Here is a 24,347-nt window from a genome sequence, read left to right on the forward strand (position 1 = left end):
TAAAACCAGTTCTGAGAGGATTGCAAAAAATTTTGTTTCTATTTTGATAAAGTCACAGACAGCAGGGAAAAAAGCTATGTTAAATACAAATTTAAAATGCCACAAACCAAATATAGGGTTGTGAGTTAAATGAACTCAACACATCAAATCAAACAGTATTTTCTTATAAATGCATCTGTCACTTCACTTGGTTACTTGGTTTTGTAAAACATTAACAAAACTACACAGGGTAGTATAATAAACCTGTAGACTACATTAAATACGGGATTAATTTAGATTATGCTATGCCAACCACAATTTGTTTTGTACAGTCTGTTATGGATGGCGAGAGCATGAAACATCAAAATTCAATAGTGCAATTTTCATATTCAGCATATTTAATTTCAATAATTGTAAATATTGTTGGTCTGTGTTGTTTACTTTTGTATGTTAAAGACAATTAGAATCTAGACCAGACTACTGGATAGTACATGATGTTTGGAAATTTATCAAAGGAAAATCACACCTTTTTATAGTGTCCATTATAATTTTGTTTACTTTGTGATGTCACATGGTAAGAATACTAGTATAGAGTAATTAAACTGTCTGAGGAAATTACTGAAATATGACCGAAGCAAACAGTCATTGATGAGTTTGCACATGCTGGGACAGGTGTTTCCACAAAACTGAAAAACAGATAATGAATACATACCAGCTAAGGTAACAGCTTCTGAAATATAGAAGTCTCTACACCTTAACATATCCCAATGGTTGTGTCTTAACTCTATTAGTTGCTGTTTATTATAACAATCAACATAGCTTATTTGAAATGATAAAGGAGGAACAAACATTTTAATGGATATAAAGTGGAATGGATGGATATGGCACAATCTGTTTGTCCTTATCTGATTTGGCAAAAAACACAAGCACGATGGGTATGCCTTTGTGTTTAGATTCCTCTTTTGTGTTTTTAAAGTAGAAACAGCTGCCTAAAATGCACTTGCTCAAACCTCATAAATATTTCTCTCCACTTGATCGTATTTAATGGACTATTGATGTAATAAAAGTTTTAGATAAATTTTGCAAACTGCTGAGAGCAAGATCCTTGTGTTATTTATTTAGTTTCAAAAAAATCCCTAATGAGATCTCTTTAATTACTCAGTTGTTTCTCCTAGACAGCAATGAAGTTAAATAAAAATCAAATCGAGACCTTTGCTTAAGTCTTGTTATTTTCAGATGTTTCTCTTAAGAAAAAGACTCCTGAAATCTCACATGTGTCTCCTCAAGAGTTTCCCAAGAGATCTCAACAGTGTTTTAAACTGTTCAGACTGAACAGGATACCATCATCTTCAATCAAATATTTCGATTTCGATATTAACTCTAACATTACAGACTGATCTCAAAGTGAAATCAGAAACAGCAAGTTGACATTTCTTTAGATAAATTGGTCTGTTCTTACCGAAATTCAAAACACTGCCCCCAGTGGCCAAAGCAGTAAGTGTTGTTGGGTGTATTGGCACGTGTGAGCTCCATTTTCCATGTGTAATGTCCACTGAGTGGTGCCAAAAGTGAGTTGTTTTCAGCTATACTGGATGTACCCCCAACCCAAACCTAACCATCAGTGGAGTAAAAATTTAATGTTAGAGGGGAAAATGCAACCTCCAAATCATGCTCATCACTGATTATGTGAACATGATTACTTCCTGGTTTCAACCTGGTATCCGAACCTGGATCTCCTACTCTGCTGATGCAACATGCTTCTGGTCACACCATAAGGGAAGCTAAACATGCTGAAGCCGATTCAAACATGTCTGATAGGAGATGTTGCTTGTCAGTGAGTTGGCATAATGAGGCCGATCCTAGGGTACCAAAAGTAATGGAAACAACATGCCGACCTCCCATGTGATCATGTTGCACATTTCTTATTAAACTCTTCCAAGACTAAATTATACCAGGGGTCAGCAATCTTTTAGACATGGAGTGCCCCCCACACCCACCCCCCAAAATTTGTGCAAAACCCAATGATTATGATATAATCATGATCCTGTATGTGAAAGTTTTTTTAATGAAAGAAAACCTGTCCTTTTGTACAAAATGAGTTAACACATTTAATGTCACAAATTTTCTTATTTGATTACCGATCACAAAATTGTGTGTAATCTTAAATATTTCTTATATTATGAATGTATATTTTTCAAAATCACACAGAGGGATAATCACTAGTATGCAAGCAACAGTAAGAGAGGAGCAGACTATTTTATTTATATGAAGTTTTCACACCTGCGTTCCAATCTACATCTTGATGTAATCCTTCCTCATGATCATGCAGCGTGTTTTCATCAGCTAAATGGGAGCTTAAACAGTATTAAAGTGTGACGAGACTCGCGCTACACGTGCAAGACATTCACGCATCACAAGCCAATCAACTATTTAACCCTTTTCAGTGAATCGCATCTGCAAAATCCTAAAACTTTATTTCCAGGTTTAATTTAGTATTTGAATAGTCTCAGATTTTTATGTTTTCTCTTTTAACGTTTAATGTAATTTTGAGTGTGACCATGGTTTAAGGAGGGTTGGAAATCTCAAGGATTAATAGTGGTGTTTTCCTTATTACATCACGTGTTGTTCTGAAAGCAAAAAAAAACAAATGAAACACGGAATGTAGGCTGTTATCCGTGCAGCCTGACTGAAGCACAGGGGGCGCATTAACTCACGCGGTTAACCAAAAGTGAAGCTTTGCCGGCTCGTGATGCACTGCACGAGTCTGTTGGGTATACTGTAGACTCATTTTAACTTTTTGTTTAGTCTCCCATTCAGCTGATGAAAACACGCTGCATGATCATGAAGAAGGATTACATCAAGATGTAGATTGGAATGCATGTGCGAATTTATATATGAAATAGTCTACTCCTCTCTCGCCGTTGCTGGCGTGCCAGTGATTATCCCTCCGCATGACAATGCTGGCACGCATGCCATAGGTTGCTGACCCCTTATATATGCTATGCTATCTACATTAAAGGTGCACTCAGTAATGTTTTATGCATGTCGTCTTGGACTTAAACTGACACCTAGTGGTGTGGATGCACCACAAACCATTCAACCGTGGATCATTCAAACGCAATAGTTTTCAGTTACTAATGCCATTGTAGAAATTCACTATTCACAGTCAGCAATGAATAAGTTAATCCATGAGTGAATGTGTCCAATACCAAGGGGGTTACTGAGATAAAGCATGAACGGTAGTATTCGGCTGGTCATGTGATCCTAACATGGCAGCCCCGATGAGGGCTTTTATACATGATTTTATACATACTGTACACCACAATATTATTGTGCAGTTCTTTAGGAGTAAAACTTTTTTATAAGGAAAAAATGAGTGAGTGCACCTTTAATTTGTATTAATTTACATACTACATGTCAACAATTTGATTTGATTCAGATTCTTAAGCTCTCAGATTCAATTTTAATACAATTTGATTCAATTCATATTAATTTCTATATATTTTAGTTAGAGACAAAGTTGATACTTAAATGAAATGTAACTGAGGAGTCTCCTGGGCTATATAAAAAAAAACTCTGAGCAATAAATTTTTCCTCAGGGCAGTGTTGACATTCATTGTTTTTTTTTTTTTGTTTTTTTTTGGGTGTATTAAGCAAAGCATTCATGATTTTTGAAATATATATAATTTAAGTGTTGATATCGAATCAAGTAAACAAGCATGTCACATCAACACTGATAGTACAGTGGTTCTTGATCCCCAGTGATACGACATAATCCCTAGTTAATGATGTATTTTATCAAATAATCCTTCTTGATAAACAGTATGCCTACTTTTAATTCCAGCATTCCCTTTCCCAAATGAATATTGCATAATCCACATGATCAACTGCCTGGGGAGTCAAGAAAAGTCTAGCTTGATTTGATCTTGTAGTAAAGCACTGATTTGTGCTAAAATATCATGGGGATTTACCTTGAAGACAGATTTGAGTGTGAGCTTTATCAGATCATCCTTAGCTTATGTTTGGAAGTTAATGTTGCTAGGGACAAACAGTGGACAGTTTGAAGACATGTCTAAAAAGTATGATAAATATTGATGATAGCTCTTTTTAAGTGAATTCGACAATGACAAAATTATTTCTGGAAGCATCTGACAGTGTCAAAGGATTATTCTTTTTTATTAATTATTGATAATAAAAGAAAAAGTGAAGGGTTTGTGATAGATTTGTATAGCATTTATGTAACAATCAAGAACAATGTAACAAAGGAAATAAATGTATTTACTTCCTGCAGTTAAACACACTTTTTTGTTTTGACTATGTTCTGTGTCAAATTCTTTCAGGCTTTCAAATACCAAGATCATGGGTTTGATTTCCAGGCAACAGACACACTAAATGCACTATGAGTCTCTTTGGATAAAAGCGTCTCCTTTTGTCCAGAGAAAATACTTGCATTAACTCTTACCATAAGCATTTTGAGTACTAAAGACTCAAATTAGCATGGCTTTTAATGACTGCATCAGAGGAAATTACCTCTGAGTAAGAGTCACTGTAACTGGATCCCCTTCAACCAACACAGTATATAACTCGCTTCATGTAGAGAGAGAGCGAGAGAGAGAGCGAGAGAGAGAGAGAGAGAGAGAGAGAGAGAGAGAGAGAGAGAGACCACAACACACAACTGCAGTGTAGACACATCAGCTAGGTAGGAAATGGTTCCTTCGCTCTATAGCATTAAATACACACAAACATTGTAAGCAATAGTTTGAGATCGTTGTAAAAGGCATGACTGTCTTTATGTCTGACTTCTGTTTATGATTAACAAGCTTTCTCTTAAAATGATGAATTATGCTTTAAAATTAAGTACTGTACCAATTGATGATTTGGTATGGATCTTTTGCTAAATATATTTCTCAAGTGATATGATTTTAGTTAGCTCATGCAACATCTAATTAAACAATCATTTTTATAAGCACAATGTCACTATTGAAATTTTGCATTCAGTTTTAGTTTCACTGGGAAGTTTATGATAGTTAATCGATTGCTAAGGCCAGTTTTCACAATTGACTTGTGAGACAGTGTTAGTAGAATGGCATGGCTTGCATGCTTGATGAAATCTTATCAAAGACTGATTATAGACTAATTAATGGGTAAATTAGGTAGAATTACAATGTGTATTTTCTGCTCTATTCTATGTTCCAAATCGTTAGAGGACTATGAAAATGATTTGAGGATGACAAACACAACAATAGAAAACAATTTGCATCCCTGAACACCTGTGCTGTGGGCCATAATCCAAGAGCAGACAGCTGCGTTTACAGCAGTCTGTGTGTATCTCAATTAGCACTATTTGCTCACTGCTTGGCAACCAGTGTTAGCGCTTCATCTTAGAAATAAAAAAGACTTCTTGTGTTCTCTGTGTCTGCAGCAAATTACACAGACAGAAATCCATCAAATAGCGGCACTTATCTGATACAATGCATTTTCCAATTAGATTTTTTTTGTTTTTCATTAAAAGCAAAGTTCACATTTCAAAAAAGATTTTTTTCTAGAAATAGTCTTATTTAAAAGATGCACACTGCACTGCCTTGATCTAAATTTAAAAGATGAGCTCTTTAGCACATGGGCATTTGAGCAAGTGTTGTTCAAAGTTAATATCTCAATCCGTGAGACTATATGTGCAGACAACTCTAGAGTATTTAAAGATTAAAGGGATAGTTCACCCAAAAATGAAAATTGTGTCATCATTTATTTACCCTCATATTGTTCCAAACCTACATGAATTTCTTTCATCCATTGAACACACACACACACACAATAAAAAGATGTTAGGCAGCGTGTTAGTGTCACTCACCATTCACTGTCATTGCATTTTTTCTCCATTCTCCACAGAATAAAAGTGAGTGGTTACCGAGGCTGTTATTCTGCCCAACATCTACTTTTGTGTTACATGGAAGAAATTCAAATGGGTTTGGTACAACTTGAGGGTGAGTATATGAGGACAGGATTTAAATTTTTGAGTGAACTAGCTCTTTAATTGGAATAAATCTTTCACTGATAGTTCAGATAGACAGGGTATTGTTTGATGAATTTGAATATTTGTATATGGTTCCTGTTTCTGTATCTATATGCCCCAGACAGTATATTGGCTGTACTGACTCAGCGTTGTGGTTATATGAGGTAAAATATGACAACAAATTATTTTGCAAGTGAATTGTGATTAACAACATCTTTTGTGTATCTTAATTATTCCCATTTCTCACCTGCAGTATATATATATATATATATATATATATATATATATATATAACAATTAATTGAAACTATTCATACTAGTATAAAGCTGGACAATGTGGATATTCAACCTCAGTTATGTGTGCATAATCTATGTGCAGAGTAATAATAAATATCGGCTCACATTTAAAAAAAGTTATTCAGCCTTCAATAAAGAAGTCAGTTGTCATTGGAAATAGACAGATCATTTTTGTGTTTAATGCATATTATGTGTGCCAAATGGCCTGAACACCTCAGGCAATGTACCACTGGGTTACTTTTTGTATAGATTCCTATTTTTTATGTGAGATATCTGTAAGAGGCACTTTTAAAGCATCACACAATCAGTGATGCTTAACAGTCAGCTGAATGGTACAACATCACTTTATCACAGCAAATGTCAAAATTTAAACATCTGTCACAATGACTTTATGGTTGCAATGATTTACTCATGTCAGACTCTGAGAAATCAAATAGCAAATATCCCTATATTTGTCACCTCATGGTGAGGTTACTGTGCAGTTGCCTGCTCTCACTGTAGTTCTACCCTGAGCCTCACCACACAAAAACAGCTGCCAAAGGAAAACACAATGAACACGACCAAGCATATATCTCAGGATATAAATACAACTGATTGAATGAATAGTTCAGCCAAAAATGAGGACTCTGTTAACATTTATTCACCTTCAGGTCGTTCAAACCCTTTAACTTTTTTCTTCTTTTGAACACAAAAGGGTAACTTTTTGAAGAATATCCTAGGCACTGTTTCCCATATAATGAAAGTGAATGAGGACCTAGGCTGTCAAGCTCCGATACCATAATAACACCATAAACAAAAAATTCCATAAAATTATCCAGGCTGATCAAACAAACATTACGTGACCATGGCAAGATTTTTGCAAAACAAAATTATGTGCTTCATTACACATTTTTTACCGCAGTTTCCCAGTAAAATGTCCAGTGGGGGGCACCAAAAGCGAGTGAAATGGTGTTGTAATCAGACGAGGTTTTCAGACGAGGTGAATATACGTTTTAATGAGTAAAACGTACCTCCCTAACCTAAAACTTTAACCTAAATCTAACCAATAGTGTTTTAAAAGCAAATGCGACATGAAAAGCACATTTTCTGAAGCAACCACGTCATTTTGAGTCGCTTCTGTGACACTTTCATCTCACGTGTCAGCTTGTGAGCATGACTGGGCTTGAAATATGGTCTGTGGATGTCTATGGAGTCCATAGTCCACCACTCTAAGAGGTGAGCTACCGCGGAAGCTAATCACATTGGAATAAGTGTGTAAATGTAGGTGAGATTGTATAACAAGCATTAAAATGTATCTTTTTTCAAATGATGCATTATAGTAAAAGTGTTTTGATATCATAACAGTAGTGTGTGAGTAGTACAGCGAAAAATATGGTTTATAAAGTCATAATCAGTCATTGTAGTTATGAATTAATACACACTTGTTGTAGCACCTCTAGTGTTAATTTCACCAGGAAACTGAGACAGAACATAGAACGTGCAATGTAAAAGTCAGTTTCCAAAAATTTTGTTATAGTAACGTTCATTCTATGAGACTAGGTTGCAATTATATTATATTATTGTGCGTACAGTGTGTTGTATTGCAAGCCTTCTGAAGTCATATGTAAACTACTGAAATTATTTTATATGGAAAAGAGTGTCCAGGATATTCTTCAAAAATTCACCTATTGTGTTCCACAGAAGAAGGAAAGTCAAATGGGTGAACTCTTCCTTTAAATGTCTCTACAGAATATCCTCACCAAGCTCACCAAATGCAGTTTGGAAAAGAGTTTGTGAGGCAAAGCAGCTTCTACAAATGTGTGATAAATGAGGAAGAGTCAGGTCTGGATTCTGCAGATGTGTTTGAGGTGCGTGTATTTTTGTTTAATTTATTCTCCATTGTGTCATATGTGTGTGTTTTAGAGGATGTGGGGAGAGCTAGAGGAGGAGGGGTGAGGTTAAGGAAGCACAAACATTTACAGAAGATGGTGCCATCAGTGTGTGTGTATGCGTGTCTCTCTCTATAATAGCTTTTGCCAAGGGCCAGAGAAAATACCAGGCTTAATTTAGTCTGAATTTTTACACTGTACTTTTCTTACTTTCCTTGGCATCGTGATTTCATAATCTGTTCCTCTGCCAGTTGGCTTTCAAAGGGAATGCTTCAGCCATCGATCGTTTAAACAGAAAAAGTCCAGAAGACCTAAGCTCCAGGGATGAGAATGGAGCAAACCCTTTGCATTATGCTTCAGCTGGTGGAAACCTGGACATAATTCGACTCATTGTGTCTATTGTAGGCCCTGAGGGTAAGACTCACTCTTTAAAACAGTTTTAAAGATGAAGTGTTTAATTTCTGTGCCACCAGCATCCCCAAATGCTATTACTAAAACAATTACTGTTTTCAAACAGGCTTCCCAAACATTCCACCCCATCTCCAATTGGTCAGACAAATACATAGTCCCACCTCAAACTCACGCATTAGTTGAGTCAATGTTGCTACTGTACGTCAATCTGGTCGGGATGCTCAAACAAACAGAGCAATATTTTGATAGCGACAGAGCAACAGTGTTTACATTTTTCATGAAAACTAACTGGTAAATCGTGTATTTATAGTTGTTTCTGCGCATTAAGCTGGGATAAGAGAAAGTATTTTAACATCTGAAAAAAATTACACTCTTTACCTTTAAAATAAAGATGAACAGCACCATCATGCACACCAAGTCTGTGACATTTTAATAAATCTGTCACCACAAAATTAAAACTAACAGTTTGTGAATGGTCATAATACAAGGTTCAATGTATGTATAGCTTAAGTCTAAGAAAATATTAGTCTATGAATCAAGGGTTGCAATCCAGCTCTAGTCTCCAGCTCTAGCTTTTATAAAGTTTCATTGCAAACCTATGAGATCTGTTGTGAAAGCCTTGTCCTTAGAATGTTTCTTCACCTCACCCCATTTGCTATTCAGATCACATCAGGCCAATGTCTCATTATGTTCTAATGATCATAAAACAATCACATAATCTCCTAGGGGATCACACACTTACGTCAAAAGACGGCTTATTGTGTACACAGTCCTCCAATAAATCACTGACAAAACACAGACATTGGTTTAATCACAATGATAAGAAAAGAAGAAGAAGAAGAAAAAAAATGATTCCAGAGTGCACATTTTTCTCTCAGAATTTTCTTAACTGTTTACTTTCAGAGTGGAACAGTCAGTGTTTAAGTCACATGTCCCACAATGCATTGCTTAATACTGTAAAATACTGTAAAACCTAGTGGCTTGGATGCAGCATCATTTAAAATCAATAGTTTTCAGTTTCAGATGCCATTGTAGAAATGTAGTGTTCACAGTCAATGAGTTCATAATTATAATAAATTCACTTTAATCAATGAGTGAAAGTGTCAAATAACAGGACGGTTACTGAGATTAAACAGCTTTCATAAGGTTATTGATATGACTGGAGTCTTCATTTTAATGTGAGTGGTCATGATTTCCTACATATATTGCAAAATTACAATTCTTGTTTTAGGAGTTAAACTTTTTTAATGAGGAAAAAATTACTCAGTGCACCTTTAATTACAGTACTTTTGCTCTGAAAATTTCTCATAAATTTACAGAAATTTCTTACAGTGTAGTTTTTCTAGGCATGTCAAATGTGTCCATGGGCGTGCGGTCAAAAGAGTATATTTTGAAAGGCTGAGCGCTTGACCGTTCATGAGATGGAACTGCATGGAAGTATCCTTGGGTCAGATGCAAGATGCACTGAAAAAAGACAGAAACATACTTTACGCAAATAAGCGTACTTGGTTGAATATGCTTAACATGCATTCTTGTGGAGGTAACAAATTTCAGTACTCAAGGGGGCGATAGAGTTTGTGCCATTAAACTGTGTTATTGTGTTATTATTCAGGTAAGTTGCTATTAGAGCCCGACCGATATGGAATTTTTGAGATTGATACCGATTTTAGAGGGGGGAAATTCACCGATTACCGATATGGTGGCCGATATAGTAAAATTTTGAGCTGGAATGAAAACAGACTGTGACAAGGAGGAAGGCGGGGCCGGGCCGTGACTATGCATGTCCGGTCCCCAATCGGGATAATCAGCTGAGGAGAGGGATAGGTGCAACGAGATGTGGCAGTTCGGGAGAGAGAGAGAGCTACAGGCAGCTGCCCTATATGCGTTATGTTTGTGTGTCTTTGTATTTAAGTTTATTAAAAACATTACATTGATGCTTCATCCGGTTCCCGCCTCCTCCTTTCCACTGAACCCTGTTACATTGGTGCCGAAACCTGGGATGGAGGAAGGCTCCTCCAAGGAGTCTTCGCTGCTGACTGGGGGTCGTGGACTGAAGCAGGACAGCGGGCCGAGGACCACTTGACGGCGTATCTGGGGCTGGCGAGCTCCTCTCTCTCTCCTCTCTCTCCCCTCTCTGCTTTCTCTCTCCCTTTTGTTAATCCCGCCCCCTCTTCCCTTTCTCCCATCTTTCGCCCTGTTCCCTCTCCCAGGCACACAGGGTCCAGAGAAATCCCCGACCTGAGTTCAGCGATGGGGGTATGTGGTGAGCAGGGTGGAGCCGAACGGCGTCTGGGCAGAGCGAGGCTGGGAAGATAAGTGGCGAATGACTTTCATCTGCGTGCCACACGGGTCTCACATTCCAGCGAGGGGTGGCGGGAGTACTTAAGGAGAGGAGAGAGTGGCAGACGGGAGAAAGAGATGTGTGAAGCTGTTTGTGTGTAGTGTGTTGAGCTGAAAAGCCAACATAGTTTATGTGTAATGAAGCTGAAAAGCAAACCTTTTGTGTACTGCTGGAAAGTGGCCTTATTGTGTGCGACTGAAAAGTGCAACAATAAATTATGTGTTTTGTCAAGCCGGCCACAGCATCCTCTTTTCCAACTGTTACACTGGTCCCGAAGCCTGGGAAGGAGGAGGGATGCGCCGTCGTAGAGTCCTCGCCACTACTATCCACCCCAGTGGAGCAGCCGCGGCCATCCGCAGGGGGACGGAGGAGTTACGGATGGCCGCCTGGTCACGGAGGAACGGCCGACGTGCATGAGGGGAGGAGGGGCTTACTGCCGGACGGCTGGAGCGGTGAAGCCACTGCCAGGGGCGGAGGAGTTCCCTACCGGCCGCCAAAATGCAGTGGGGTTGGAAGAATGGCCGCCATCCGCGAGGGGAGGAGGGGCTCGCTGCCGACCACCTGGAGTGGTAGAGCCACTGCCAGGGGCGGAGGAGTTCCCTACCGGCCTCCAAAACGCGGAGGGGTGCTCCGTCTGCCAGGGGTCAGAGGACTGGCTCCGGTCCACCTGGGGAGGAGCGGATGTTGTCCCTCAGGGAGTGGAGGAGTGATTGAGGACCAGGCGATGGCGTGTCTGGGAACCGGTGAGTAAGTTTTCCTCTCTCTCCTTTCTCTCTCTCTCACTGTCGCTCCACATTGGCCTTTCCCTCTCCTCTTTTTGTTGTTTTGTTTTTCCCTCCCCTTGTCTCCCTCCCAAGTCGCAGAAGGTGGGGAAGGCCTGCCGGCAGGCGGGGCCGGAAGGGCACGTCCGGCCCCCAATCGGGCTAATCAGCCAGGGATAGGTGCAACGAGATGCGGCAGTTCGGGAGAGAGAGAGCTACAGGCAGCTGCCCTGTATGCGTTTATGTTTGTGTGTCTTTGTGTTTAAGTTTATTAAAAACATTACTTTGATGCTTCATCCGGTTCCCCCCTCCTCTTTCCATTGAACCCTGTTACACAGACCTTTTCTATGTGGATTGTGCACTGATTTTGCAATGATATGACTATGCAAAGGTACTCAGAAGGCTGCTTTCTTAAATATTTTTATCAACATTATTATCGACATTATTACTATACATTGTCAACAAATTCTAGAAATGAACACTGAGAAAATAAATAAATAAAAATACAATAAATAGCTAAATAAATATCAGTCCTGTATGTTCTGTATCAGTCAGTAGCTGACCATTTAAATAAAGAATAAATTAATATTATAGCTAAATAAACATCAGTACGGTATGTTCAGAATCAGTCTGTTGCTGACCATTTAAATAAAGAATAAATTAAAATTATAGCTAAATAATAATCAGTACTGTATGTTTATCAGTCAATGGCTGACCATTTAAATAAAGAATAAATTAATATTATATCAAAATAAAAATCAGTACTGTATGTTTACTATCAGTCAATGGCTGACCATTTAAATAAAGAATAAATTCAAATAAAATAAATAGCTAAATAAACATCAGTACTGTTTAGTATCAGTCAATGGCTGTTTTTTAAAATAAAGGATATATTAAAATGATATCTTAATAAAAATCAGTACTGTATGTTCAGTATCAGTCAATAGCTGACCATTTAAATAAAGAATACATTAAAATGATAGCTAAATAAAAATCAGTACTGTATGTTTAGTATCAGTCAGTGGCTGACCATTTAAATAAAGAACAAATTCAAATAAAATAAATAGCTAAATAACAAAAGTACTGTTTAATATCAGTCAGTTGCTGACCATTTAAATACAAATAAAATGAATAGCTAAATAAACATCAGTAGTACTGTTTAGTATCAGTAAAATGCTGACTATTTTAATACTGCTAGTCAATAAAGGGCAGGTTGTGAAGAAGCATTTACACCAGCAGCAGTGTTGTTACACCGTATTCTGCTATACAAGTTCAGGGGAAACTTTCAACGGTCGAAAACGTCCTGGTTACTTGCGTAACCTCCGTTCCCTGATGGAGTGAACGAGATGTTGTGTCGATGTAGCGACACTAGGGGTCACACTTGGGAGCCCGAGACACCTCTGGTCTTTGATAAAAGGCCAATGAAAATTGGCGAGTGGTATTTGCATGCCACTACCCTGGACATACGGGAATAAAAGGAGCTGGTATGCAACCACTCATTCAGGTTTTATGCTGAGGAGCCGAGACAAGGTCTGGCCATTTCAGCGGGTAGTTCAGCGTTGTGGCAGGAGGGACACAACATCTCGTTCCCTCCATCAGGGAATGGAGGTTACGCAAGTAACCAGGACGTTCCCTATCTGTCACTCACTCGACGTTGTGTCGATGTAGTGACACTAGGGGTCCCTATACGAAAAGCCACAACTGGCTGAACTGTGTTACGTGAACTGGCAGTGTGTGGTGGGCAGACAACTGTGTGCCTCGTAGCCAGCACACCAGGTCGACACGTAACCTCCCCCAACATAGTTATGAGTGTCGAATGGCCCTTTGGGGACAAGTCGACTACCGAAAAGATATAGACAGGCTAACCCAGTCGTGGCCTCTTTTCCCCTTCTTTTTTTCCACTCCCTAAAAAAGAAGGGGGATTATCTGACTGGGCCGCCAGGTCTAGTTGGGGGGGGGGGGTGTCCCTTCCAAGGGGAGGACACCATGGAGACCACACCTCGCCCAAAGAGAGGGGGGGATAATTAAGTGGAAAAATACGTCACATGGTCTTGACGACCAAGTGGAGAGTCTCAAGGTAGATCCTACCCAATGGGGGAGGAATTACTACAAACATGGAGACTGGGGCAGAGGGGCTCTGCCCAAGGAAGACGCAGTTTGCCAACAGGGAAACGAATTAGTAGAAGATATATATCGCATGGGGTTAGCCTTACAGGGAACCGCCACATGCGGCGCACCTACCCCAGAACAGGACTCTTAGTTAGCACGTGTACTGGGCCGGCAGCGAGTCTCTCCGAAAACTCGACTGCTACAGGGCTCGGAGGAAGTCAACCAGGGAACAAAACTTGTGAACACTACTGGGAATTAATGGCGCACGTCTTCATCTCAAAAGGAGGTAGAAGGCACTATGTGCAAGCAATACACCTGGCTGGCTATCCCGGGCTTATCCGCTTGTATTGCGTGCCACTACCTGGGACGAAACCGGTTCCACCCGGAGGTTGTAGAACCTTGCAAAGGTGTTGGGTGTTGCCCAGCCTGCTGCTCTGCAAATATCTGTTAGAGAGGCACCCCTGGCCAAGGCCCAGGAAGCCGCTACACCCCTGATAGAATGGGCTCGTAGCCCTACCGGGGGCGGCATGTCCTGGGCGTGATATGCCATAGTTATGCTGTTAATGAGCCGGTGGGCGATCCTCTGCTTGGAGACAGTGCTTCCTTTCCGCTGTGCACCAAAGCAGACAAAGAACTGCTCAGAGATCCTAAAGCTCTGTGTGCGATCCAAATAGATGCATAAAGTGCACACCGGACACAGCAATGATAGGGCTGGGTCTGCCTCCTCCTGGGGTCAAAGGGGGCTCTCTGTAGAACCTGAAGAACTACAGAGAGGTCCCATGAGGGAACGAGGCGCGGTCTGGAGGGATTCAGCCTCCTGGCGCCTCTTAGGAAACTGATGATCAGGTCGTGCTTCCCTAAGGACTTACCGTCGACTGCATCGTGGTGTGCTGCTATGGCGGCAACGTACACCTTCAAGGTGGAAGGGGAAAACCTCCCTTCCAACCTCTCCTGCAGGAGGGAAAGCACTGATCCGACTGCGCATCTCTGGGGGTCTTCCCATCGGGAAGAACACAACTTAGTGAACAGACGCCACTTAAAGGCATACAGGTGCCTCGTAGAGGGGGCCCTAGCCTGGGTGATCTTAAGACCGCTTAGGTCTTCCACGTCCCGTCCAGTGGCCAGACATGGAGATTCCAGAGTGTCTGGTTGCAGGTGCCAGATGGTGCCCCGTCCCTGAGAAAGAAGGTCCTTCCTCAGGGGAATTCGCCGGGGGGCTGTTGCGAGGAGCGTGAGGTCCGAGAACCACGTCTGGGTGGGCCAGTAGGGTGCTACCAGGATGACCTGCTCTTCGTCCTCCCTGACCTTGCACAGGGTCTCTGGGGGAAATGCATATTTGTGCAGGCCAGAGGGCCAGCTGTGTGCCAGCACGTCTATGCCAAGGGGGGCCTCGGTGAGGGCATATCAGAGCGGGCAGTGGGAGGATTCTTGGGAGGTGAACAGGTCCACCTGTGCCCATCCGAATTGACTCCAAATCAGCTGGACCACCTGAGGGTGGAGTCTCCACTCTCCCCTGAGGGTAACCTGCCGTGACAGCGCATCCGCTGTAAATTTGAGGTTGCCCGGGATGTGAATGGCTCGCAGCGACTTGAAGTGCTGCTGACTCCAGAGGAGGAGATGGCGGGTGAGTTGTGACACAATGAGAGCGCAGACCGCCTTGGCGGTTGACATATGCTACCGTTGCCATGTTGTCTGTCCGAACTAACACGTGCTTGCCCTGGATCAACGGCCGAAACCTCAGCAGGGCAAGCACAATTGCCAACAACTCGAGGCAGTTGATGTTCCAATGCAGTCGTGGGCCAGTCCACAGGCCGGCGGCTGCGTGCCCCTTTGCAAACAGTGCCCCAGCCCGTTTTGGAGGTTTCCGTCATGACGCACCTGGAGACCAGTTCTAGGGGAACACCTGCTCGTAGAAACGAGAGGTCGGTCCAAGGGCTGAAAAGACGGTGACAGACCGGCATGATGACCATGCGATGTGTCCCGCGATGCCATGCCCATCTCGGGACTCGAGTCTGAAGCCAGTGCTGAAGCGGTCTCATATGCATCAACCTGAGCAGGGTGGCTACCTCTGAGGATGCCATATACCCCAGGAGCCTTTGAAAAAGTTTCAGTGGAACCGCTGTTTTCTGTTTGAACGCCTTCAAACAGGCCAGCACCGACTGGGCGCGCTCGTTCGTGAGGCGCTCTGTCAAAGAGACTGAGTCCAACTCCAAACCGAGGAAAGAGATGCTCTGAACCGGGAGGAGCTTGCTCTTTTCCCAGTTGACCCGAAACCCTAGTCGGCTGAGGTGTGACAGCACCAAGTCCCTGTGTGTGCACAACATGTCCCGAGAGTGAGCTAGGATTAGCCAGTCATCGAGATAGTTGAGAATGCGAATGCCCACTTCCCTTAATGGGGCAAGGGCTGCCTCTGCGACCTTCATGAAGACGTGAGGAGACAGGGACAGGCCGAAGGGGAGGACCTTGTACTGATACGCCTGACCCCCGAATGCAAACCGCAGGAAGGGTCTGTGTCGAGGTAGGATCGAGACGTGGAAATACGCATCCTTCAGGTCTACCGCCGCAGACCAATCTTGATGCCGGACGCTCGCCAGAATGCGTTTTTGCATCAGCATCTTGAACGGGAGTCTGTGTAAAGCCTGGTTCAGTATTCGCAGGTCCAAGATTGGCCGCAACCCACCGCCTTTTTTCAGTACGATGAAGTAGGGGCTGTAAATCCCCTTCTTCATCTCGGCCGGAGGGACAGGTTCTATCGCGCCCTTCTGTAGGATGGTAGCGATCTCCGCACGCAAGGTAGCAGCGTTTTCGTCCTTCACTAAGGTGAAATGGATACCGCTGAACCTGGGCGGGCGCCTGGCGAACTGAATCGCATAGCCAAGTCGGACGGTCCGGACCAGCCATCGCGACGGATTGGAAAGTGCAAGCCACACATCCAAGTTCCGTGCAAGGGGGACCAAGGGAACAATGTTGTCGGACGTACCGGCAGGTGGGGCCTCGTGGTGGGGCGTAGCTCGAGGTGCCACACCACATCATGGCTGTGCTGAGTCTAGGGACATCGAAGCACTTACCTGGCTCCTTGTGACCACCCCTGGAACAGCCTGGGATGGGGGAGGAAGAGGCCTGTCCTCGTAACCCGTGGAGACTGTCACATTGGGGGTGGCTGTGTGCCACAACTGGGTGCTCAGGGGCGGGAAGACCACCGCTGGAGCGCCAATCCTGCAAGGAAAAACCCGTGGACGGTAGTCATGATGACGACCGTGCACACTGGTTATGTGACCCAGGGAAGAAGGAAACCGCTCTTTTGCTGAGCTGTTGGGTATCGCAGCCACTTGGGCATGCGACAAAATCAAACCAAAAGGCAATAAAAGATTCTCCACCTGGCCCTCCACTGGAGGATGGAGTGGTCTTCTTACCAGCTCTAGGTGAGTGGGTTTCTTCAACCCAGGGTCACCCGTCTCAGGGGCGCTTTGACAACCTCCGTGGTTTCTTTGCAGCTGACTGTGAGATGGGTGGCGTCTGCTTCCTGCGGTGGGCTCCACGCCGGGGCCAGGCCAAAGGGGCGGGCTGCGGCAGAGCCGGTGCAGTCACTGCAGGGGGACGGGATCTTTAGCCGCGCCGGGGCAGGATATGCCGGATAGCCTCCATCTGCTGCTTCACCGTAGAGAATTGCTGGGCAAAGTCCTCGACGGTGTCGCCGAATAGGCCAGCCTGAGAAATGGGGGCAGCAAGGAACCGTGTCTTGTCGGCCTCTCCCATCTCGACCAGGTTGAGCCAAAGGTGGCACTCCTGGACCACTAATGTGGCCATCGTCCACCCGAGAGACCGCACCGTGACCTTCGTTGCTCGGAGAGCGAGGTCGGTCACCGAGCGCAGTTCCTGAATCAGATCTGGGGCGGAACTACCCTCGTGCAGTTCTTTCAACGCCTTGGCTTAGTGGACCTGCAGGAGAGCCATGGCGTGCAGGGCAGAGGCGGCTTGTCCAGCAGCGCTGTAGGCTTTAGCCATCAGGGACGACGTGAACCTACAGGGCTTGGACGGGAGCTTTGGGCATCCGTGCCAGGTGGCAGCGCTCTGCGGGCTTAGGTGCACCACGAGTGCCTTATCCACTGGGGGAATCACCGTATAGCCCCTGGCCGCCCCGCCATCGAGGGTACTGAGGGCGGGGGAACTGAGGAATCGGAGCCGGGCAGTAAAAGGTGCCCCCCACAATTTTGTCAGCTCCTCATGCACTTCTGGGAAGAAAGGCACTGGAGTGGGGCGTGGCTGCTTTGAGCGGCGGCGCGAGCCCAGGAACCAATCATCAAACCGTGAGGGTTCAGGGGAGAGCGGAGGGTTCCACTCTAGCCTGATGCTCGCGGCCACCCGGGAAAGCATGTCTGTCATCTCTGCATCAGCCTGTGACTGAGCAATCATACCCGAGGGGGGGAGCCCAGCTGAGGCTTCTGCGTCCGACTGGACAAGCCTGCTCTCCGATGCTGCGCTCAAGAGCTCATCATCTTTACGGGCTCTGAACAAGAGGCCAGACTCGGTGGACTCATCCGGAAGCCCGACTGGGGCAGACGAGCATGCTGGGGAATGGGAGGTCCACGAGGGGATACCCGGCGGAGGCGATCCCATTGGGGTCGCCAAATCGCCCCCAGTGCTAGCCACGCTGGACTCAAACCCGTAAGTGGAAGGACTAAGGCGGGGAGCCGCTGGGGTGGCTTGGTCATGTTCTCGCAGTGAGAACATGAACCATCCACGAACGCTGCCTCCGTGTGGGTCGCGCCCAGACACGAAAGACAGCGATCATGCCCATCCGAAGTTGAGAGATAACGACCGCAACCAGGAATAACACACAATCAGGAAGGCATCTTTAAAAAGACGCGTCTTTAAAAAGACATTCCGTGTGTGCCGCTGTTTAAGAGAAATATACTCTTTTAGAGAAATAAACTCTTTCAGAAAATATACTCTCTTTTTTCTCCCGAAGCACCCAGGGGCGTTCTCTGCAGTGCACCAGTGCAGAAGAGGGAGAAGCCACTGAAATGCACCGTCAGATCCAGCAGAGGTGAATGAACAGTAGTAATTCAGCTCAATGAGCATGACCGTTCGCCTCTGAAGAGAAAATCTGAATGAGTGGTTGCATACCAGCTCCTTTTATACCCGTATGTCCAGGGGAGTGGCATGAAAATACCACTCGCCAATTTTCATTGGCCTTTTATCAAAGACCAGAGGTGTCTCGGGCTCCCAAGAGTGACCCCTAGTGTCACAACATCGACACAACAACGAGTGAGTGACAGATAGGGAACCAGACTTTTAAATATTACATTTTGTAAATGCAACGACTGAAATTGTTCGGTTGAAGGGGGTACCAAACTGCGAATCCTGAACAAAACAGTATGATGAATACATGTTTACACATTAGCTTCCACTCAGCTGACAAGGTATGAAAGTAACTACGTGGTTAGCTAGTTAACTATAAGCTCGTTATCATGGAGAGTAAAAGATGGACATTGTTTATTTACTTTCCAGCATTGAGTCTCACCAACTAGGTAACAATGTAGCATGAAATCAACACTCAACAGACACAATCCACCACCGCACCTTTGTCTGCTGAGCTGCAAAAAGATGCTCTGATGTTTACCTTTCAATATGCTACAGTACTGACTGCACTGACAAACTATAGCTGGCTAACAGCAAATAGATGTGATAAACATGAGTGACATGGTTGTCAGGGACAGGGTTAACGTTATATTAGTTATATTGAAAAGGGAAAATGATGGAGTCATTGTTTATTAACTTTCCAGTATGTATTTAACAGACTAGTTAGCAACTTACCGTAAAGACACCGCTTAACTCCGCACCGCTTAACTCCACACTGTCAGCAGAACCACATCAGCTCAGCTCTGTAAACAATGGAGTTGGAGCGCGCTCTACTGGACAAACTACGTTATGACACCAATTCTAAATCACCTCAAGCATTGTTTTCTGCATTATATGTTCTGAAAAAAAAAAAGTTTTCATATCTGCGCATATCGGATAATATCGGCTGACCGATAAATCGGTCAGGCACTAGTTGCTATAAATATATTTACTTTACTCGCTCTGCCATGACAGTAGTTGGCTTGAAAAACAAACTCACCGTAGACGTGACAGTTCAAACTAATGTATGCTATTGCGGCCCTTGCAGCAATGTTAAGGCTGCAACACGTACTTGGGTTGTGGTACATTATGTACAGTTTGACACATTTTGGAACACACAATGCACAAAATCGAGCTTGCGTAGCTAGAAGCACTTGTGTTCACATAATTGTACAGAGTATGATTCGTCCAATAGTGTTGTAAGATAAAGTAATTGTCAATCTTTGTAGTGCAAACAATAAGTGGTAATTTTATAAAAACAAGGGATGTTTTTTTTACATTTCCAGCCCGTAACATCAGAAGGAATTTTACTCACCAGGACACATATAAACACTTGTTTTGTAGAGCTGAATGTACAGGATGAGCAGGGCAGAACTACTCTACACTGGGCCGTGGAGCAGAATCAAGGGCAGAGCTGTGCATTACTGCTGGAGCTGGGTGCTAACCCCAACCTCCTCAACAGCGCCCTGATGGCCCCTTTGCACCTGGCTATTACAAAAGGACACAACCATCTAGTAGAGGTCAGTCCACTGTGGTTGCAGTCATGGCATGCATACAAAGCTTTGCTCACTTTCAACAAGCTGTAACAGAGTGTTTTGTTGAAGCAATTAACTATTTGCAGTCTCTTCTATGATCCATAACATACTAGTGTGTTAGTAAAATTATTTCTCGATTACATGGCCATTCTTATTTGGCACATACAACATTGCAGTGTATTCAATGTATCAAAGCTTAATTTAATAGTTCACACATAAATTAATCTTTCACTCATCCTCATATCATTCCAGACTTTTCAAAACACAAAATGAGATGTTTTGAATAATGTCCATGGACAAAATTATGTTAAATTAGGTTATGGTTAAGTTAAAGGAATGTTCCTGATTCAGTACAAGTTAAGTTCTTTCGACAGCATTTGAGGCATACCAGTAATTTTGATTACCTCAAAAATGTATTTCGATTCGACCCTCCTTTTCTTTAAAAACAAAAGAAGAAGAAGAAGAAACAATCAAGGTTACAGTGAGGCACTTACAAAGGAAGTGAATGGAGCCAATTTTTGGAGGGTTTAAAGACATAAATATGAAGCATATAATTTTATAAAAGCACTTACATTAATTCTTCTGTTAAAACTCATGTATTATTTGAGCTGTAAAGTTGTTTAAATTGCCATTTTTTACAGTCATTTTAGGGTTATAGGGTTTGTTGATATTACATTGTCATGGCAATGAAGTTGTTAAATTGGCTATATCTTTACACAGAAAAGGTTTGTAATTGATTTTATCATACTAAAATCATGTTTACATGTTTATTGTTTATGTCTTCTTGCTATCCACAATATTCCAGAGTCCCATGAGGCTTTGTGGTGATGTGGGAAGAACTTCCGGTTTAGCGTAAACAATTGTTATGTTATGTACTAACGCAGCATTAAAAATGACGGAAACTTGAAAACAAATGATCACAGAATTATAGCGAGGTGATATTGTTCTTCCCCACCTGTTAATGATTATGGGTTTGAGAAGGATGGCCAAATATCGCAAATAGAAGCATTTATTTTTTTGAGTCTTTATCCATCAATGGAAGAACCTGAGCAGACTAACCTGAAAAGCTATGTAGCCTATTAGCGCCTTCACAGCTGTAAAGTTGGACATAATTAACTGTAGATAATTATGTTTATTTTAAAGCATATATTGAATCTAGTCAGAACCTGAAGAGTTTGTTGTATGTACTTACTGCAGATACAGGAGAGGTCCAGACAGCAGGATGCTCATGTATTACAGGACTCAGGCGATGAAACTGTCATGCTGCTGTTTTTTGGATAAAATACAATTATTTTGTGGGAGATGACTGTGTAGTAAACTCAATCTAGCTTTATAATTGTTAGTTTACACACATAATATCCATATCTAAATGCTATAACCTACATGAAATGTTTTAGTGTTGACTGAACAGCTGATCCTGTTGATAGATTGAATTTATTGTTCTTGTGTAGGAAATAACGATGTATTAGCAGCCGCACAATATACTGTACCATACAAAAAGATCTACATGCAATACAAATAAACATATTTATTTGGACATACTTTATAAACATTGTACACAAAAGTTCAATGATCTCTGTAAAGCAACTATAAAACATTATGTATTATTAAAAGCACTAGCTGTACAAATACATTTTATTGTTACCAAATTAATGTCCTCACTGTTTTCCAAATCACCTTTTCCCCTTAAGGGAAGACAAGCACATTCTGCAAAGACACTCAAAAGAAAGTGAATTGCAGACAGGAAAAATGCAGGAAAAAGGAAAATCAGAATACAGTTAATTTCAAACATCATAAAACATCACTACTGTACATGTCTCATCTAATAATTATGGTCTTCCACTGTAGAATGTATCCACTTAGCATCACATAATGAAAACAGTTGAAAACATCGTCTCCAGGGCCGTAACCACCATAGACATTGAGGGGGACATGTCCCTCCCAATATTCATAATAGCGGTCTACTGATATGAGTTTTTTCCATGGTTAATTATTAAATTATTGCATTTGGTCCCCCCAATCCTGAATATGTGGTTACATCCTTACATCCATGTGGTTTACATCACAGACAGTTCAGGTAAAACACTGTTCCTTTTTATAATCTGTTATAATGCCATTTCAAAACATGTGAAGCATTCACAAAAAAAAGATGCTAAATAGAAATGAACAAATTCTCAAAATGTCTAATGAAATTTCAGCACATGTATGAATGAATGAATGAATGAACATTACATTTATATAGCGCTTTTCTGACACTACACTCAAAGCACTTTACACATTGAACACGGGACTCTCCTCAACCACCACCAGTGTGCAGCATCCACATGGATGATGCAACGGCAGCCATAGTGCGCCAGTACGCTCACCACCAAAGTATGTGAGTGGAGCGGAGTGAGGAGTGGAGCGGCATGATTTTGCTTGGAGCGAGGAGCAGTTTTTTAAAAAATCGGAGCGTCATTGATTTCTTTCGCTCCAAGAGCACTCCACTAATGCTCCATCACGGGCAAAACACCTGTTAACAGACCTTAATGCAATAATTCACCACGTGTGAAGCTGTGTTTAACACTATTGGCATGAAGGAAAGATGGAATTTCTGATATAACCAGAAAGAATGTGATAAAATAAAATACTAATTTAAAATCTAGCGCACTTTGTTTTCACGCTCCCTATTATTGAGTTAAGCATGCGGTAAAGCTTGACTTAACTACATGCTTGTGTCTCGTCTCTTTATTCTTACGTCAACTGACATATAGTGCAAATTAATGATGGGATGGCAAGGGACAACATGAGTGGGGAGGTGATTGCCACGATCAAAGTTTTGTTGTGAAATCCTAAAAGACGTCTCCAAAAAACACAATGATAATCCGTTCACATGTGGAGAGAAAATCTAAAGGTCAGTAATAAATATATCCCCTATTAAATATTTTGAAATCATATCAACATTCTAATGTAATGCATCTCAATCTTAACTGTAGGCTATTATGTCCCGCATTAAATAGAATCGAACATTTAATGACGTAAAACGTCATGGTTACTGATGGAGGGAACGAGACGTTGTGTCGATGTAGTGACACTAGGGGTCACTCTTGGGAGCCCGAAACACCTCTGGTCTTTGATAAAAGGCCAATGAAAATTGGCGAGTGGTATTTGCATGCCACTCCCCCGGACATACGGGTATAAAAGGAGCTGGTATGCAACCACTCATTCAGGTTTTATGCTGAGGAGCCGATATAAGGTCCGGCCATTTCAGCGGGTAGTTCAGCGTTGTGGCAGGAGGGACACAACTTCTCGTTCCCTCCATCAGGGAATGGAGGTTACACAAGTAACCATGACATTCCCTATCTGTCACTCACTCGATGTTGTGTCTATGTAGTGACACTAGGGGTCCCTATACGGAACACCACAATTGGCTGAACTGTGTTACGTGAACTGGCAGTGTGTGGTGGGCAGACTACTGTGTGCCTCATAGCCAGCACACCAGGTCGACACGTAACCTCCCCCAACATAGTTATGAGTGTCGAATGGCCCTTTTTGGGGACAAGTCAACTACCCAAAAGATAGAGACAGGCTTAACCCAGTCGTGGCCTCTTTTCCCTTTCTCTTTTTCCACTCCCTAAAAAAGAAGGGGATTATCCGACTGGGCCGCCAGGGGGGTGTCCCTCCCAAGGGGAAGACACAGCGGAGACCACACCTCGCCCAAAGAGGGGGGGGGATATTTAAGTGGAAGGACACGTCACATGGTCTTTCCAACCATGTGGAGAGTCTTCAAAGTAGATCCTGCCCAATGGGGGAGGAGTTACTACAAACATGGAGACTGGGGCAGAGGGGCTCTGCCCAAGGAAGACGCAGTTTGCCAACAGGGAAACGAATTAGCGGAAGATATATATCGCATGGGGTTAGCCTTACAGGGAACCG

At 42.7% G+C, this 24,347-nt stretch overlaps 1 protein-coding gene across 1 annotated transcript in view; it reads left to right on the plus strand.

Annotated features, from left to right (window-relative positions):
* The first annotated feature begins 8,019 nt into the window (after nucleotides 1–8,019).
* LOC127434296 (transient receptor potential cation channel subfamily A member 1-like) overlaps nucleotides 8,020–24,347 on the plus strand; it is a 54,446-nt gene continuing 38,118 nt past the window's right edge. The window contains exons 1-3 of the mRNA XM_051686933.1: nucleotides 8,020–8,133; nucleotides 8,406–8,568; nucleotides 20,242–20,417. Of these exons, the coding sequence (XP_051542893.1) occupies nucleotides 8,038–8,133; nucleotides 8,406–8,568; nucleotides 20,242–20,417 (435 nt within the window). The 5' untranslated portion in view covers nucleotides 8,020–8,037. The remainder of the gene's footprint in view (nucleotides 8,134–8,405; nucleotides 8,569–20,241; nucleotides 20,418–24,347) is intronic.

This window comes from Myxocyprinus asiaticus, chromosome 44 (assembly GCF_019703515.2).
Source record: "Myxocyprinus asiaticus isolate MX2 ecotype Aquarium Trade chromosome 44, UBuf_Myxa_2, whole genome shotgun sequence".
Classification (NCBI taxonomy): Eukaryota; Metazoa; Chordata; class Actinopteri; order Cypriniformes; family Catostomidae; genus Myxocyprinus; species Myxocyprinus asiaticus.